Genomic DNA, 18,404 nt, shown 5'->3' with positions numbered 1-18,404 from the left:
CGTTTAATGTTTTGATGTTTAATTAATGTCAAAATTCTGACGTAATTTCTCCTTTCATTATCAATGGCAAATCTTGAGACGTGTGGAGACAAAGTGTTCATAGAAGGGGCTAGCGTCCTTAAAAAGGGGACCAGCGGGCTAGCGCCCTTAAAGGGGCTAGCGCCCTTAGAAAGGGGACCAGCGGGTGTGTGCCAACAATGACATTACTCAACCTCACTGGAGGATCTGGGTTCTCTTCACGGATTGGCCAAGTTTCATGTGACATCACAACGGACTATATAAGGAAGGCGACTTTGTAACACACTCATTTGAACGCGTTTCCTTCTCCGCTAACAGGAAATGACCTACATAGATCCTTCTCTGCTAACAGGAAATGACCTCATAGATCCTCAACAGAGAAAAGACTAAAAGAAACTCCACGTTGATCGCTGGCTGTGAACATGCTGCGCTGGGCGGAGCCTCTGAAAGGGGGAGGAGCCCTGAACAGAGTGCATCCTGCAGCCGTGGCGGTCGGCGGGGACAAGGTCTACGCTTTCGGAGGGATGGAGTTCTGGGACGAGGAAACGCCAGAGACGGAACGGACACGTATAGTAAATCCCAAACCGGGTAACATGGACGTTCACGTCTTCAACATGGTGGCTTTGCGCTGGGTCAAGTTGCCCGCGCTGACGACTGAAACGGGACAGCGCCCCCCTGAGGTTCCTGCGGCACGCAGGTCTCACACAGCCGTACTCATAGGGGATACCGTGTACGTGTGGGGGGGGTATGTGTTCGCAGACAACACGGGGATGTGCACCGAGCTTTACGCGTTCAACGTGGACACCCACAGATGGTCCAGGCCTCGGGTTTCCGGAACGCTCCCAGAAGCGATGTGCGACCATTCGGCCTGTGTGCTGAATGGAAAGGTCATGTGTGTCCACGGAGGCTGGTTTGAGTGGGACGACAAGTATCAAGACGTGGACAGGTACACGTGCGTGTACAAGTTGGACACCGGCAACATGCTGTGGTCTTTGATCCACACCAGAGGCACCGAGCCACCCATGTCAGGAGGTCACTCGGCCACCGTCATCGGGTCAAAGATGTTTGTGTTCGGGGGAAGACCGGTCATGGGATGTGGACTTGCCGATCAGTTCTACGACCTCGTCAGAGTGTTTGACACGGAGACCGACAGCTGGCTGAGCTTCAGCTCTTCTCCTGCACAGCCTCATCCAGAAGGACGCTGGTTTCACGCAGCATTCGCCTACAACGGAGAGCTGTACATCTGTACTGGAAAAGGGTTAGAGTTAGGGTACTTGGACGACGTGTGGAAGTTCAGCCCAGAGACCCTCCGTTGGAAGGAGGTGGAGCCCAAGGGGAGACGTCCGTCTGGGAGAAACAGGATGGGCAGCTGCATGGTGGGAGAGCGTGTGGTGCTCTTTGGAGGGTACGACGACGCCAGGGCATGTGATGTCCTGCTCATCTTGGATCTGAGTCCTGCTCTCAAGGCGTTGTGTAAGCTGGCGGTCATTCAGTACGGCGTGGAGCGCTCTGAACTCCCGAAAGACATCAGGTGGGAACTGGCAGCCATGACCGACGACGTCTCACAAACCACTAGACCAATCAGCAGAGATCTTGTGCACAAGAAGATATGTACCAATGCCAGGGTATAACTGGCTCTCGATGGTGACGTAATAAATATATGTTTCAGTGCCCCTATGTATACATGTATGTAATCTGAAACCAATGCCATGGTGACGTAATAAAGATATGTTTCAGTGCCCCTATGTATACATGTATGTAATCTGAAACCAATGCCATGGTGACGTAATAAAGATATGTTTCAGTGCCCCTATGTATACATGTATGTAATCTGAAACCAATGCCATATCGAGCACAAATGAATCATTACGTCATACGCATCGGAGCACCGGACGAACAACATTACAAGTCATAAATTAGATGACCATATTTAGATGACCATATTGTGCTTAACTTTAAATCTAGACGCTCGCTGCAAGACATTTGATGACCTGACATTCCTGTTCTGGGAATTTCATAGTGAGCAAACATTTGGTGACAATAGTGAAGATCAAGCGTTTTCAGCTCTTAGGTCAGCTATTTTGTGTAGAGCAGGGGTTCCCACCCCAATACAAACTGACTGCAAAAATATCCTTACTAGAGAAAATATATCATAAATGAATATTGAAACCAGATATACTGTAATCATTAAGGAAAGTTTATGCATTTACTATTTATTTTTAATGTATATAATTTGGGGACCCCCCCACGGGCTGAGAACCCCTGGTGTAGAGGGGAAATAGAGAAGGCCTCGTACAAACCCTGGAGAACATGGTCAACAAAATATATAGTTTAAATGGTTAACACTAGCACGTCAGAGCGCTCTTTCTGACCCATTTTGAAGTGGATTTTCTTTGCCCATGAAGTCTTGAGAAAGTTCCCCTTGAATGACTTTTCCTAAATATTCGATTCAAATCATCTGTTTTTTTTTCTCCATCTGAAACGTTTTGTAAATATGATTTTAGGCAGACCTACCAGACCTAGTAGGTTCAATTCATCAAAACATTTAGAGACGTACAAATAGACACTTCTATATAGTCAAAGAACAGAACAGGAATTCATCATAAAGGAGGTAAAAAGGGAAAATAAACTTATACAGTGAGGGGAAAAGGGGGGGGGGGGGGGGGGGGGGGCGGTGCTGGGGATTCAGATTTTACATACCGCCTGGAAAATAGAACGGTGGCGTATCGGAGCGTCAAGCGAGGCGTGAAGCCGTGAACGCGCGTCGGACGCCGCCGGTGTGGGATAGGTTAATTTTTATTTTAATATTTTGTTTTTATTTTCTATTTTTCACAAAATACACAGAACACCTGTCCACAGCCCTCCCCCTCCCCACATACAAACCCACATACATAGAAGACAACACAGTTAAAGCATAATAACAATAATAATATTATACAAAAAACGTGGAAAACAATCAAAAAACAAGAAGAGAAGAGACAAATCTACTATACAGAGAAAATTGTTTTTCGGATGCAATCGATCCAGACTGAGATAGTTATAACAATACAGATACAGCTAAGGACAAAGTTTCCATGTGATTCAAATAGGGCTGCCAAATCTTCAAAAATGTCTCAAAACGTGAGATAGGTTAATTGAAAATAACGGAGGCGGCTGTTTTGATGCGCGGCGTTGGCAGACGGTGTGTGTTGGGCTTCAGCCAGAGTGACACAGGGAGAGAGATGCAGCGTGTTTTGTAGCAGCAGAGGAGACACATGGTATGATATGTTTGTAGCAGCAGAGGAGACACATGGTATGATATGTTTGTAGCAGCAGAGGAGACACATGGTATGATATGTTTGTAGCAGAGGAGACACATGGTATGATATGTTTGTAGCAGAGGAGACACATGGTATGATATGTTTGTAGCAGCAGAGGAGACACATGGTATGATATGTTTGTAGCAGCAGAGGAGACACATGGTATGATATGTTTGTAGCAGCAGAGGAGACACATGGTATGATATGTTTGTAGCAGCAGAGGAGACACATGGTATGATATGTTTGTAGCAGCAGAGGAGACACATGGTATGATATGTTTGTAGCAGCAGAGGAGACACATGGTATGATATGTTTGTAGCAGAGGAGACACATGGTATGATATGTTTGTAGCAGAGGAGACACATGGTATGATATGTTTGTAGTAGCAGAGGAGACACATGGTATGATATGTTTGTAGCAGCAGAGGAGACACATGGTATGATATGTTTGTAGTAGCAGAGGAGACACATGGTATGATATGTTTGTAGCAGCAGAGGAGACACATGGTATGATATGTTTGTAGCAGCAGAGGAGACACATGGTATGATATGTTTGTAGCAGCAGAGGAGACACATGGTATGATATGTTTGTAGCAGCAGAGGAGACACATGGTATGATATGTTTGTAGCAGCAGAGGAGACACATGGTATGATATGTTTGTAGCAGCAGAGGAGACACATGGTATGATATGTTTGTAGCAGCAGAGGAGACACATGGTATGATATGTTTGTAGCAGCAGAGGAGACACATGGTATGATATGTTTGTAGTAGCAGAGGAGACACATGGTATGATATGTTTGTAGCAGCAGAGGAGACACATGGTATGATATGTTTGTAGCAGAGGAGACACATGGTATGATATGTTTGTAGCAGCAGAGGAGACACATGGTATGATATGTTTGTAGCAGAGGAGACACATGGTATGATATGTTTGTAGCAGCAGAGGAGACACATGGTATGATATGTTTGTAGCAGAGGAGACACATGGTATGATATGTTTGTAGCAGCAGAGGAGACACATGGTATGATATGTTTGTAGCAGAGGAGACACATGGTATGATATGTTTGTAGCAGCAGAGGAGACACATGGTATGATATGTTTGTAGCAGCAGAGGAGACACATGGTATGATATGTTAGTAGCAGAGGAGACACATGGTATGATATGTTTGTAGCAGCAGAGGAGACACATGGTATGATATGTTTGTAGTAGCAGAGGAGACACATGGTATGATATGTTTGTAGCAGAGGAGACACATGGTATGATATGTTTGTAGCAGCAGAGGAGACACATGGTATGATATGTTTGTAGCAGCAGAGGAGACACATGGTATGATATGTTTGTAGCAGCAGAGGAGACACATGGTATGATATGTTTGTAGCAGCAGAGGAGACACATGGTATGATATGTTTGTAGCAGAGGAGACACATGGTATGATATGTTTGTAGCAGCAGAGGAGCCACATGGTATGATATGTTTGTAGCAGCAGAGGAGACACATGGTATGATATGTTTGTAGCAGCAGAGGAGACACATGGTATGATATGTTTGTAGCAGCAGAGGAGACACATGGTATGATATGTTTGTAGCAGCAGAGGAGACACATGGTATGATATGTTTGTAGCAGCAGAGGAGACACATGGTATGATATGTTTGTAGCAGAGGAGACACATGGTATGATATGTTTGTAGTAGCAGAGGAGACACATGGTATGATATGTTTGTAGCAGCAGAGGAGACACATGGTATGATATGTTTGTAGCAGAGGAGACACATGGTATGATATGTTTGTAGCAGCAGAGGAGACACATGGTATGATATGTTTGTAGCAGCAGAGGAGACACATGGTATGATATGTTTGTAGCAGAGGAGACACATGGTATGATATGTTTGTAGTAGCAGAGGAGACACATGGTATGATATGTTTGTAGCAGCAGAGGAGACACATGGTATGATATGTTTGTAGCAGAGGAGACACATGGTATGATATGTTTGTAGCAGCAGAGGAGACACATGGTATGATATGTTTGTAGCAGCAGAGGAGACACATGGTATGATGTTTGTAGCAGCAGAGGAGACACATGGTATGATATGTTTGTAGTAGCAGAGGAGACACATGGTATGATATGTTTGTAGCAGCAGAGGAGACACATGGTATGATATGTTTGTAGCAGCAGAGGAGACACATGGTATGATATGTTTGTAGCAGCAGAGGAGACACATGGTATGATATGTTTGTAGCAGCAGAGGAGACACATGGTATGATATGTTTGTAGCAGAGGAGACACATGGTATGATATGTTTGTAGCAGCAGAGGAGACACATGGTATGATATGTTTGTAGCAGCAGAGGAGACACATGGTATGATATGTTTGTAGCAGCAGAGGAGACACATGGTATGATATGTTTGTAGCAGAGGAGACACATGGTATGATATGTTTGTAGCAGCAGAGGAGACACATGGTATGATATGTTTGTAGCAGCAGAGGAGACACATGGTATGATATGTTTGTAGTAGCAGAGGAGACACATGGTATGATATGTTTGTAGCAGCAGAGGAGACACATGGTATGATATGTTTGTAGCAGCAGAGGAGACACATGGTATGATATGTTTGTAGCAGCAGAGGAGACACATGGTATGATATGTTTGTAGCTGCAGAGGAGACACGTGGTATGATATGTTTGTAGTAGCAGAGGAGCCACATGGTATGATATGTTTGTAGCAGCAGAGGAGACACATGGTATGATATGTTTGTAGCAGCAGAGGAGACACATGGTATGATATGTTTGTAGCAGCAGAGGAGACACATGGTATGATATGTTTGTAGCAGCAGAGGAGACACATGGTATGATATGTTTGTAGCAGCAGAGGAGACACATGGTATGATATGTTTGTAGCAGCAGAGGAGACACATGGTATGATATGTTTGTAGCAGCAGAGGAGACACATGGTATGATATGTTTGTAGCAGCAGAGGAGACACATGGTATGATATGTTTGTAGTAGCAGAGGAGACACATGGTATGATATGTTAGTAGCAGAGGAGACACATGGTATGATATGTTTGTAGCAGCAGAGGAGACACATGGTATGATATGTTTGTAGCAGCAGAGGAGACACATGGTATGATATGTTTGTAGTAGCAGAGGAGACACATGGTATGATATGTTTGTAGTAGCAGAGGAGCCACATGGTATGATATGTTTGTAGCAGCAGAGGAGACACATGGTATGATATGTTTGTAGCAGCAGAGGAGACACATGGTATGATATGTTTGTAGTAGCAGAGGAGACACATGGTATGATATGTTTGTAGTAGCAGAGGAGACACATGGTATGATATGTTTGTAGTAGCAGAGGAGACACATGGTATGATATGTTTGTAGCAGCAGAGGAGACACATGGTATGATATGTTTGTAGCAGCAGAGGAGACACATGGTATGATATGTTTGTAGTAGCAGAGGAGACACATGGTATGATATGTTTGTAGCAGCAGAGGAGACACATGGTATGATATGTTTGTAGCAGCAGAGGAGACACATGGTATGATATGTTTGTATACAGCAGAGGAGACACATGGTATGATATGTTTGTAGCAGCAGAGGAGACACATGGTATGATATGTTTGTAGCAGCAGAGGAGACACATGGTATGATATGTTTGTAGCAGCAGAGGAGACACATGGTATGATATGTTTGCCCAGTTGATTCCATATTATTGAAACGTCTGTAGCTTCAGTATACAATTATAGAGTGGGTCGAGGGAGCAATTGCTCATCCTAGGAACTTGAATACCGACTACGACTCTGCTCCAATATAATAAGCATACGCGACGTGAACCGATGTGAGCCATGGCATCACACGTTCTGCGGATTCCCATGATTTACATGGAGACGCAATAGGCGGAGCGTTTCCAACCCCCGATAGCACCATTGCCATTTAAATGGACGGCACCTCCGATTACGTCTGTTATTTTGACATTTAAACAGGGCGTTTTATTATACTACACTGTACATTAATGTATTCATTCAACCTGTAATATTCCCTGAGAAATCATTGAGCGTGAATACAAGATCAACAATTAAAATAAGAATGAGATAAAATACAAACGCAATAACGACAAAATAATAAAACATTAGATCAGTATGAGATCGACAATATCTGTGGAGTTCTGCTGTACAAAAAAATAATTTTTAAATTAAAGAATTCAAATTCAAATTCAAAAGCAGGAAAAGTAGCAGATCGACAAGTTCGAAACGCGTTGCTTTGCGCCGCATTTCGAGGTTGTGGATCTCCTACTTTTGACACTGTAGTATGATCAAGTACAGCATTAATTTATGAATAAACATAAAATGTTAGAATATGAAGATAAGAGGTTTCTGCCCGACAATAATGGTATAGAATACAGTGGTGACTACGTGACCATCACCAGTAATGAATCATAGAACTGAGTGATAAATACAGGGCATAATATGCTTTTAATTTATAGTATGATGGAATATAAACCAAGTGTGGAGGCAGAAGCATGTCTGTAAATTGTGTCTCCATAATCCACAACTGATAGAAAAGTTACTTCAACACTCTTCCTTACAATTCAAAAGAAAAGCTGGTTTTAATTTTTGTACAAGAAGCCAGTCTTTTGTCATAATTTCCCATTGAATTGATGATACTAGTATTCTTGTACAAAGATGCACGTGTTTTGGAATGAGGTGAAGAATGAACTGGATATACCTTGACTGAATATAATGTGGACTTGTCACCTCTCCCGTGTGTACTATAGCAGACCAGACACGGTAACAGGTACAGTCGCCCCTTTTCCATCTCACCCCACTATTCTACCTACCTGCGTGCGTGCGTGATAGATAGAGAGAGAGAGAGTGATGTGAAAGAGAAACGGTATGAAAGAGAAAGAGAGAGAGGCCTTTTCAAGGATATTGTGTGATGTGTGATAAGGTCCATGGCAGAGCCTGCCTTCTCCTCTGCCCTGGTCTCTCATCTGCAGCCAACTAATCAGAAGGCTTGGACCCCTTTGATCCCCCCACCGGCAGCTTGATACCCTAGCTGTGTGTGTGTGTGTGTGTGTGTGTGTGTGTGTGTGTGTGTGTGTGTGTGTGTGTGTGTGTGTGTGTGTGTGTGTGTGTGTGTGTGTGTGTGTGTGTGTGTGCGTGTGCGTGTGTGCGTGCGATTCTGAGAGATCTCTGCCATAATAGCTAGCCAACCAGCCTGTGTGTGGAAAAATGCACTGTTGTTTCTAAATAATAATCAAAACAGGATTAAAACTGCTAAAGCACCTGTGTCATCTTAGTGTTTGCATTGCCTATTCAAAAGCTTGTACATCTTAATTTTTTTTTTAATTGAATAGTGTTTTCAATTTCTTTTTTTATACAAATCTTCTGCACAAAACATTTTCAGTGGGGCTTATATGGGGCATCCGCGAGGGACCTTGACATGAATAAGTTAGAGAAGTACTGATTTAGACTCAGGGCCCTAACGTATGACATGCCTTACCCGCATATAGTGGGTTTAGAACCTTCCACTATCTGGGAACGTTCTTGCGGCCACACTAGCCACTATAAATTATGCCGACTCCTATATTTGCGGGTGGAGGTGTTACCCATAGGCGCTTTCCTTTCAATTGCTATCTTACCCACACAGGTTTAGAACAGCGGATAGAGCCTCCTCAGACCAGCCGCAATGCGAATTCCGCTTGATGGAACGTGTAATAGACAGGTCGAGTGTGGAGCTTGTAACGGACCCCAGAAGGCCAGACTTTTATTTTGAAGGGTATAGCCGGAAGCAGAAGCCAGGTTTTTCCTGCTGCCACAAGAGGGCTATTTAACCCATTCTGAACGGGCACCCATTTTGGTGTCAGCATCATGTTATGCTTTAGCTATTTAAAAATAGCAGATCTACAAGCTCATATCGCGCCACCGAGTGGCGCGATACGAGCTTGTAGGTCTGCTATTTTTGAAAAATCGAAGAGCGACTGACATTTTTAGAATCTGATCTCAGGTCAGAATGGGTTCATCAGACCAGTGTGTGTCCGGCGGAAACCTCGTATGAATCTGATCTCAGGTCAGAATGGGTTAAGTCTGGCTCAGTGACAGCATGGGAGGGAAATGTTTGGAGCACTCCCCAGGTGCTCCTAATGCACCTAATGAGGTGTCTCACGTGATGTGAACTGGGGGAGAAATACACACCATATATGGACAACATAGGCCCTGGAGGCCAGGCCAAAGGGGCTGTGACACATACAGTATGAAATATGCCATGTTAGCTATACAGTTTATAGATCATGCTGAGCTAAACATGTGTTTAATTTTGAAGTATTTATATTTAAAAGTAATGAGCAATGAAGAAAGTCTCCACTCAGATCCACACACACAGATAGCCCTCCATGTTTACGCACAGACAGACAGACAGAGAGACAAATACAGACAGAATATTCTATACGTGTTTTCATGTGTTTCCTTAAAGGTGTAGTGAAATGAAAAATACACTTTTAGAGCATATCCGTGGTCACCATATGGGCATATACCTAAACATGGGAAAAGTCTCATTTGTGGTGTTTTTATAAAACGTGCTGCGTGATTACGTGTAGAGTACATCAATAAAAGCCAATAAAGATTCCCATTCCTGCACGTCTGTCCAAACACAGCTGCTACTGATTACAGAAATCCTCAGTTTTTAATATCATTCAAGATGACATCCAGAGTCAGTGTGTTACTCGTTTTAAACGTAATCATCATGCTAAAATATGTATATAGGTTGTGTATGGGTTAGACTGAGAGAACCCCCTGGCTTTGCTGCAGATCTCTCTGTCACTTGTAAACAAACCACTGTGCATGTGGTCATGCCATAGAGTATTAAAAGGATAGAGACTGATCTGGCGCGAAGCCAAGCCCCCCCCACCCCCCCCCCCCCCCCCCCCGCTATTCATGTCAGTGGAAGTTGCTCAGTGGCGTTTTGAAGCACCCGGAAGGACCGTCTACTTCCGCCTTTTTTCCCGATTCAGCAATGCGGAAGTGCAACCGAGCGCTCAATGTTAAAGCCCAGCTGCTGCACAGGGTTTCCTCGTCATGAATCCACGGGTCCGCCTGCAGTCCTTCCTCTTACCACTAGGGCCCCGTGCTTCAACGTTGGAAAGCCTCACTGGGCTTTCCAGTGCCCCCTTGGGTCATGCATGAGACGGACCTACATCCCCATAGCCTGGAGGGATGCAATGCTCTGATTGGTTCAGAAACTAAGATCCTGCAGTCTGAGACTGAAACTTCAAAATATAATGCCCAAAAAGCCATTTCACTTGACTACACCTTTAAGCAATTAATAAATGTGCTCGTCCGACCATATTTCGATGAGGGCTTCGGTCTCCTTGTTTGACCACGTCTATCCACGCTAACGGGACAGCTGTGCAGTGTAAAATATGCCTTCTCCGTCTCCAACTATGTTTATACTCCTCATTCATCCGACCACATTGTTTGCTTCATTTCCTGTATTTGATGCGATTGCATTCACACCTGCAGTGAATCGAAGTCAGGTGAGAAGCGAAAGCCCAGTTTTTGTCAAACAAACAAAATGTAGACGACAGTTCGCCACCTAGTCAAGATTGGCTGCTTCTAGCCAATTGGACGGCAAAGCGGCCTCTGAGCAATGGGAACTAAAGGAAGGAGAGAGGCATATCCCTGACAGCCACGCAGACTAAAGGCGTCTGGATTTTCGGTGGTGAGGTGAGTAAAAACAGAGAGAAGGGCTGGAGCGGTGGCGGTGGTTTGCTCTTCACCACGGCTCGTGACATCATGTTGTAGTTCGGTGGTCACCTCACCACCGAAAATCCAGACTATGTATGAGCCTTAACACACAGCAGACAGACAAGCATGATCACTCACAGTCACACTCACAGGTTGATGAGGTTGGTGAGACACGTTTGCAATGTTCAAACGTCACACGATATAACTTCAAATCAAACACGGCTGCAAACACTTTACTAAAATAATTATCATACTAATATGGGGGGGGGGGGGGGGGGGGGGGGGGAGAACACGAACACAACGGAGACAGCGCACGCAAACGGCCGCGAAGCGCGAGATTGTGTTCTAGTTGACATGAAAAATGGTGGGCACCGCTGGTTGTTCAATGTGTACGTCTGTGCTTCCGTCCTCTCAGAGTTCTTGTGAGCAGGAGTTGGACATGGTCCTGGAGGAGATCGCCAAGATGACCTTCCAGGATAACCGAGGTCCGCTGGAGAACCTGTATGAGCTCCGTTTTCCCAACTGTGACAGACAGGGATACTACAACCTGAAGCAGGTGAGCCGAGGTGGTGGGCACTGGCAGCGCTGGGAAAATGTACTCACAGTTTTTTACTTTTTTACTTTACTTTACAGATTTAAAAATGTCTTCTAAATCCCGACAGTTTTCTGAAAATGCTATGTTTCTATGTCAGTCGTTCTTCGATTTTTCAAAAATAGCAGACCTACAAGCTCGAAGCTCGTAGCGCGCCACTCGGTGGCGTGCTATGAGCTTGTAGATCTGCTATTTTTCAATAGCTAAAGCATAACATAATGCTAACACCAAAAGGGGTTCCCGCCCAAAATGGGTTAAGTAAAAGTATCAATACCAAACTGCAGAAATACTCCATTACAAGTCTGGCATTCAGAATCTACTTCAGTAATAGTGTCATTGGCATCAAAATGTACTTAGTAAAAGTAAGTGTATTATATTGTATTATTATACAGAATGTCCAATTTCAAGTTTTCAAAATGTATACAAATCTGTGAGATTGTAGACCGGCTATTTTAAATATATAGAGAGCATAAGTGGTTAATGTGTGTTTTAGTAATAAAAATCTAAATCTAAAAAAGTTACTAGCAACTAAAGTTTTCAAATAGTTGTATTGGAGTAAAGGTACAATGTTTTCCTCAGAGCTGTAGTGAAGTTGAAGTGGTACACAGTCTCTCTAGAGCCATTAAACAAAACCACTCCATCCTGATTGGCTAAGATTGGCTGCCAAAGTTTGCAGCCAAGTACGAACAAAATGCAGCAAATCATGAACACATTGTGTGATTTCCGTGACATGTTGCATGCACATTCCCACTAGGCCGAGGAAGAAATGCCAGTGACACTTGGAAATTCTCAAATTCAGGACCTTTCACTGCTTCGTCTCAACCATTACTCTATGGCTCTGGTCTCAGCCACTGCGGTGTATTTTTTAGACATTCCGTTTTTCTCCTAAGTTGAATGTTGCCACTACTGTTGCAGCAGCCATAAACTACACAGGTTCATCCCGATGTTCTGGGCGTCATTGTAAAGTTAGTTAGTAAAAGGGTAACGTTTGAAGTTTACACCGCAGATATGCCTACAGGAATTACGTTTGCTGCGACTAGGGGAACCGTTTCTGAATTAGTCTATAGCGCCAACCTGATTGTTGTCATAATTGTTATTGTACTCTATTCAGTGATTTTTTTTTTGTGATTCTCCTCCCTACTATAGAGTGTGATTCTCCTCCCTACTATAGAGTGTGCTGACCATATAATTAGTTCCTCCCTGTCCCCAGTGAACCGCAGGGGTCAAAAAACCCTAGTTTCGGCTTTGGTGGTGGGTGAGAAAGCCTTCATCCAATCAGGACAGAGGGGGCCTTCCTCCAATCAGGATAGAGGGGGCCTTCCTCCAATCAGGATCGAGTGCGCGTGGCCTGTTGCGTGTCCCCCCCACTGTAGAGCGTGTGCATACATGTGCACATGTTGTTACTGGGGCGGACCAGGTTTTTTTTCCAAATCACTTAAATCACTGAATGCTCCTTTAAAATGACTATATCCCTCATGGGGTATACAACAATGTCTCTACATGCTCCATTTCATCTGGTTTCACTATCCTCGTGGGGCCTTATGGACATGGACACACACACACACACACACACACACACACACACACACACACACACACACACACACACACACACACACACACACACACACACACACACACACACAGGAATGTGGAGGTAACGTCATCATTATGGGTGAGGCAACACTGCCCCCTGCACACCCCACCCGAACAACTGCACAGAGCACCCACCCACCCACCCTTCCTCAACAAAGACACACTTAGATGGGATGATGTTGTCATCTTAAGTTAGGCAACAGTGTTTCAGCCCTGGGGTTACAAGGCAATAAAAACGGGTTTGCAGAGAGAACCAGAGTTCATGGGAAAACGGCACCGAAAACCATAGAGCTCCCAATTGGAACCCAATAGAACATTTGGAACAATACTAGTCTATAGAAATCAGAGCATGGGTCAGCTAGTTAACTAATAAAATCCTCTACTTGGTGAACTACTTGGTGTAGAAAGGACAAAGAACTTTGTCCAGGGCGATGGCGGTGTTAACAAGTGCATCATTTCTTTACGCGATGGCTGCCGGGAGCTAAAATGCCTATAAGCTGGGATTTAATATGTAAAACATCATAACAGTTATGCACTTGGTAACTTCGGTTTTAATTTTGGCATGGTGTTTGGTATGGGCATAAGGTTTTCAAAACCCATTGCAAACTAATTTGGCTCGCCCCCTAGTGGTCAGTTTGCAATGAAACTATAGGCATTTTAAGCTCCTGGCGGCCATCGTGGACTCATGCCAATCATGCCAATCCAGATGTTTGTTTTTCGTACAAATTTAGTATTTTATTTAGCACACCCAATAGTAATAGAATCGCAAAACCTTTTTCCCCTCAGTCTGCGTCTCATAGGAGGGCTGTGGGCAGTTCAGAAACCCGTCTTCCAGTGACATCATCGATGGGGAATCCAAGCTAATCGAACCGGCAGGCTTTCTAGTCCTGAAAAGTTGCAATGCGAAAATGGAAGCCGTGTTGTTGTTTTGCTCGGACCCCAGCCATAGACGGCTTTGTGCCTGATGGGAAATTATGTAATATTAAAATACTACTAACGCACACACGCCGATATTTTGTGCGTTTTAAATGCTATAATAAGCCTATAGTTCGATGCCATTCATTTATTTCCCACATTATTTCAGCCGCGGTTTATCCAAGATTAATTTATAATAGGCCTATATTTCATTGACCCAAATTCACTCTAAACTGTGGGCAACCGCGGCTAAATCCGCCATCCGCAGGTCTCTACTTTGTACAGTGCTCTGTACTGTACTGTACTGTAGTCTGTACTGTAGATCACCCTTGCAGCTGTTGAGGCCTCGTGCTCATGCATTAGCCCTGCACAGGGCCAAACTATGGGCCCTGGGCCGGCCCGGGTCCATGGAGTTAAGCCCAGGCCCGGCCCAGCCTGTTATGGTAACGCGGTATGGTAAATTGTGTCTGCTTGTTGCTCTGACTGTGTGTGTGTGCGTGTGTGCGTGTGTGTGTGTGTGTGCGTACACGCTGCAGGGCATAAGTAGCGTAATTAGAAAAGAGGACAAGAGTAGTACCGTAGCACGGAGAGACAGAGAAGGAAGGAGAAATGTTTGTAGAGAATGTATTAATGTAACACTCTTTACAAGATTCGAGTGTGCTAACTGTTGCTAACTGTCCAAAACAAAGTGCTGTACACAAAAAATACTAAAGGGCAAAAACAATACATAAACAGATTATCCACATCATGTGTGCAATTGTGTAATGTTGTGTCTTCCTCTGTAATGTATTTTAGTTGTCATTGAGGTTTTATGTGTGGCTGTAGCTGGGGTGAAAGCCCAAGACAAATTTCCCTTGTGGACAATAAAGTTTACCTTGACCTTGACCTTGACCTTGAACATAAAGACATAATGCAGTGGTCGGCTGGAAGCATACTTAATCAGTATGTCATAATAAAGTGCAAGGTACCCTGACCTTGCGTGGCTTATCTCTTTTCTAAAACGGTTACAATTTTTTTGTTACACTTTGCGCTCACCAGAGAGAGCCACTTCCTTGTATTTTGAGCCAGTCCAGCCAGGCTGTGTGCTTACGACAAAGTTTGCCAAACAAACACATTATGTTAACATTAACAACAACTTATGTTAGTTCAGTCCAAGCCCCCAGTAAGGCTGTCCAACGTTGAAGATGCCACTACCTACTGGCGAAATGTGGAATTGCAGCACTTTAATGGAGATGGACGGACGTTCATGACGTCACGTGCGTAAGCCCGGACCTCAAAATTGAGTTCCGGGGCTAAAGGCTAGGCTAAACCTCCGCTCGCTCGAGCCATTGAGTTATAAATTATAATTATACTTCCGGAAGTCTTCCGGGTGCTTCAAAACGCCACTGAGCAACTTCCACTGAAATGAATAGCGGGAGGGCGGGGCTAACGCTACAGTTCGGTCTCTATCCTTTATCGCTCTATGGTTCAGTCTCATGGTATCTAACATATTTGACAGAAATTCATATATATTTTATTCCATGTCTGTGAACATCACGTCAAAAACGGTAGCATAGCGACTTAGCAACGGCAGTTCTTGCTGTCTTTACAAGGCCGCCCGGAGCCACCCAATCACAGTGAGCGCTATGAGCGTGCACTGACACTGATTGGTGTAGTACAGTGGTCCCATTCCTATAGGACCCCCGGCCATAACTCTCAAGAGTTACAGACTTGAAAAGGATCCATTTGGAACCCTTTCAAAGAACGCTGAGGGTCTACCACCGGTGTAGTGCTTTGTGAGAATAGCCACGGACAGACACACACAGGGACGAACCCCAACCCCCCCCCCCCCTGCAACACACACACACACACACACACACATACACATGTCCTTCGGCTGGAGATGACAAATAAACAGGACTGGGTGAAAACACAACCCCTCCCAATCCCATTGGCGGAGGGAATGAAAAACAATGCAAACGACAACAACAACAGAGCGTAAATTCATCCAGATTTCACACAATCATAGCTACAGTACCGTACAGTACCCTGCACACTTTCATCCTCCTCCTTATTGATGTCATGGCCAGTGCTATTGGTATATTTACTCAAATACTTTAGTCAAATAGTGTAGCGCACTACATCTCAGAGGCAAATATTGCACTTTTTACTCTGCTAATGTTATTTGACAATAGTTACTTTGCAGATTTTGATTGCTATTACAAAACATTAAGTAATTAAGCCCTATACCTATTTTATACCTACTGTACTATACTCACTATAATACATACAGGACACTTTACTTGTAATGGAGTATTTCTACATTGTATAATGTCTAAAAAAGGTGGAAACCTCATATGTCAAAACTGTTCGTTTTCAGGATTCAAATTTAAAAAATAGCATCACGTTGCGCCTCGTTTAGATCTCGCATAATATCTGCTATTTCGGATACCGTCGTAGTGACGCTGCAAGCAGGGTGTTAATTTACAGGGGGGAAAAAAACACAACAGGTTAAAATATGGAGATAAGAGGTTTCTGCCCCGACATATTGGTATTGCTACTTTTACTTAGAAGTACTTCTTCTTCCACCACCACCACCACTGGTCACGGGCCTTTTCAGCAGCGCTTCTCACACAACAACAGCATTGTTTTGCTTCCAGGAGACTCCGTTCCCAGGGCACAGCACACTGTACCTCCATAACATTGTGAAACCCGCCTTCCTCGCCGGGTAATTACCGTAACTGTCACTTCTTTTTGTTCTTGGAAGAAAATGGAAAGACTAAACCACCCCCCCCCCCCCCCCACACCCTCCCATAAACTTTTCATTCTTTTCTCTACCCCCCATCCCCCCCCCCCCATCCCCACACACACACACACCCACCACCATCTCTTAGCCCCCCGTACGCGCGGCATAATCGGTGTCCGCTTCAATTATGACCTCATTTTTAAGGGGGCCGGTGGAAGAGGGGGTCTCGGCAGGGGGCCTGTGTCCACTGGCATGCCTCGTTCTCTCTGTGTGTGTGTGTGTGTGTGTGTGTGTGTGCGTGTGCGCGTGTGTGCATGTGTCTGTCATGGGTGGGGGTATGACCTGACCATGGGCTGTTATTGGGTGGACATTGCCCCACCCCTCTGTCCCAGCCTTCAATCTCGTCCAATAATTGCCCCCCGCGCCCCTGATAGATGCGCACACACCATATTATTATCATCGTCGCTGTCTGGCACAAACCCTGTATCTCCATATTTAAAACTTTTTGTCTCCATAAATTGCTTAAATTTACACGCTACATCAACTTGTAGATCAGCTTCTTTTTTTCCCTTTTTTTCTAATCTTTGAATATATTGTATATTTTTTACATTTTTAACTCTAATCTTTGCTTCAAATTTTGGGTTCCCTTGACAAGGTTTTGAGTTTACAGTCAAATACATTTGTAGAATCAGGTCCTAAGTGTTTGTGTCTGTAGGTTTTTATAAATATTGAACCACCAGTATCAACAGGTGCTTGTGAATAAATAACTACATTACTACCTGTAAATTACTATACCTGTAAGTAACTACATTGGATACATTTTTTTTCCATTTCTTGAAAAGTGACAGTTTTACATACAAGGTTTCTGTCTGACAGGAACGTAACGATGCCCCACTGTACTACATGCATCATTTAAGAGTTAAGACCCGTCCCCCCTTCACAAATTCCCTACACACATTTCTCCCCTTCCAGTAATTTCCAGCCTCCCTTTTTTCTGTCTCTCTCTCTCTCTCTCTCTCTCTCTCTCTCTCCCTCCCTCTCTCAGTGCAACATGTCCACTCATGGCCAGCGGGGCCAGTGTTGGTGCGTCAACCCCTTGACGGGGATCCAGATCGCGGCATCGCCCAAAATCCGGGGGGACCCAAACTGCAACCAGTTCCAGGATGACCTCTGGCCGCCGCAGCCCACGGCCATAACTCTCCGCCGATAGAGCTCTTTTCCGCTCTGGGAGCTCACGCAGAGATCCAACACTGGGGCTCGGAGCTTCTAGGACACCGTGGTCCTCCTCGGACCTTTTCATTTCAAGGACCCACACAAATTGTCCAGTGGCTTACGGCCATATTTTAACATTACCGTTAGCCCTGAGGCTTCTTTAGGAACTATAATGATGGATTCTATCTGAGGAAAATCCAACTAAAAAAAAAATCACACCCGTGTGAAGTGAGGGGTGCTCTTGTCGTCGTACACCATCCAATAAAAAATTAATATACTTCTTCATGAATTAATTTGTCAA

The 18,404-nt window shown here is 44.3% G+C and overlaps 1 protein-coding gene across 1 annotated transcript; it reads left to right on the top strand.

Moving 5' to 3' along the window:
* Window positions 1–440: 440 nt before the first annotated feature.
* On the top strand, window positions 441–18,101 carry LOC310866465 (kelch domain-containing protein 3-like; the record flags this gene model as incomplete). The annotated part of the gene is made up of 3 exons (XM_083776080.1): window positions 441–1,643; window positions 11,479–11,619; window positions 17,961–18,101. The coding sequence occupies 3 exons, from the start codon at window positions 441–443 to the stop codon at window positions 18,099–18,101; spliced, it is 1,485 nt and encodes a 494-aa protein (XP_083632206.1).
* Window positions 18,102–18,404: the final 303 nt, after the last annotated feature.

This window comes from Protomyctophum parallelum (genome assembly GCF_964188405.1).
Source record: "Protomyctophum parallelum genome assembly, chromosome: 11".
NCBI classification, from domain to species: Eukaryota; Metazoa; Chordata; class Actinopteri; order Myctophiformes; family Myctophidae; genus Protomyctophum; species Protomyctophum parallelum.
Note: the sequence above shows the minus strand (reverse complement) of the source record. Positions and strands in the feature narration are given on the sequence as shown.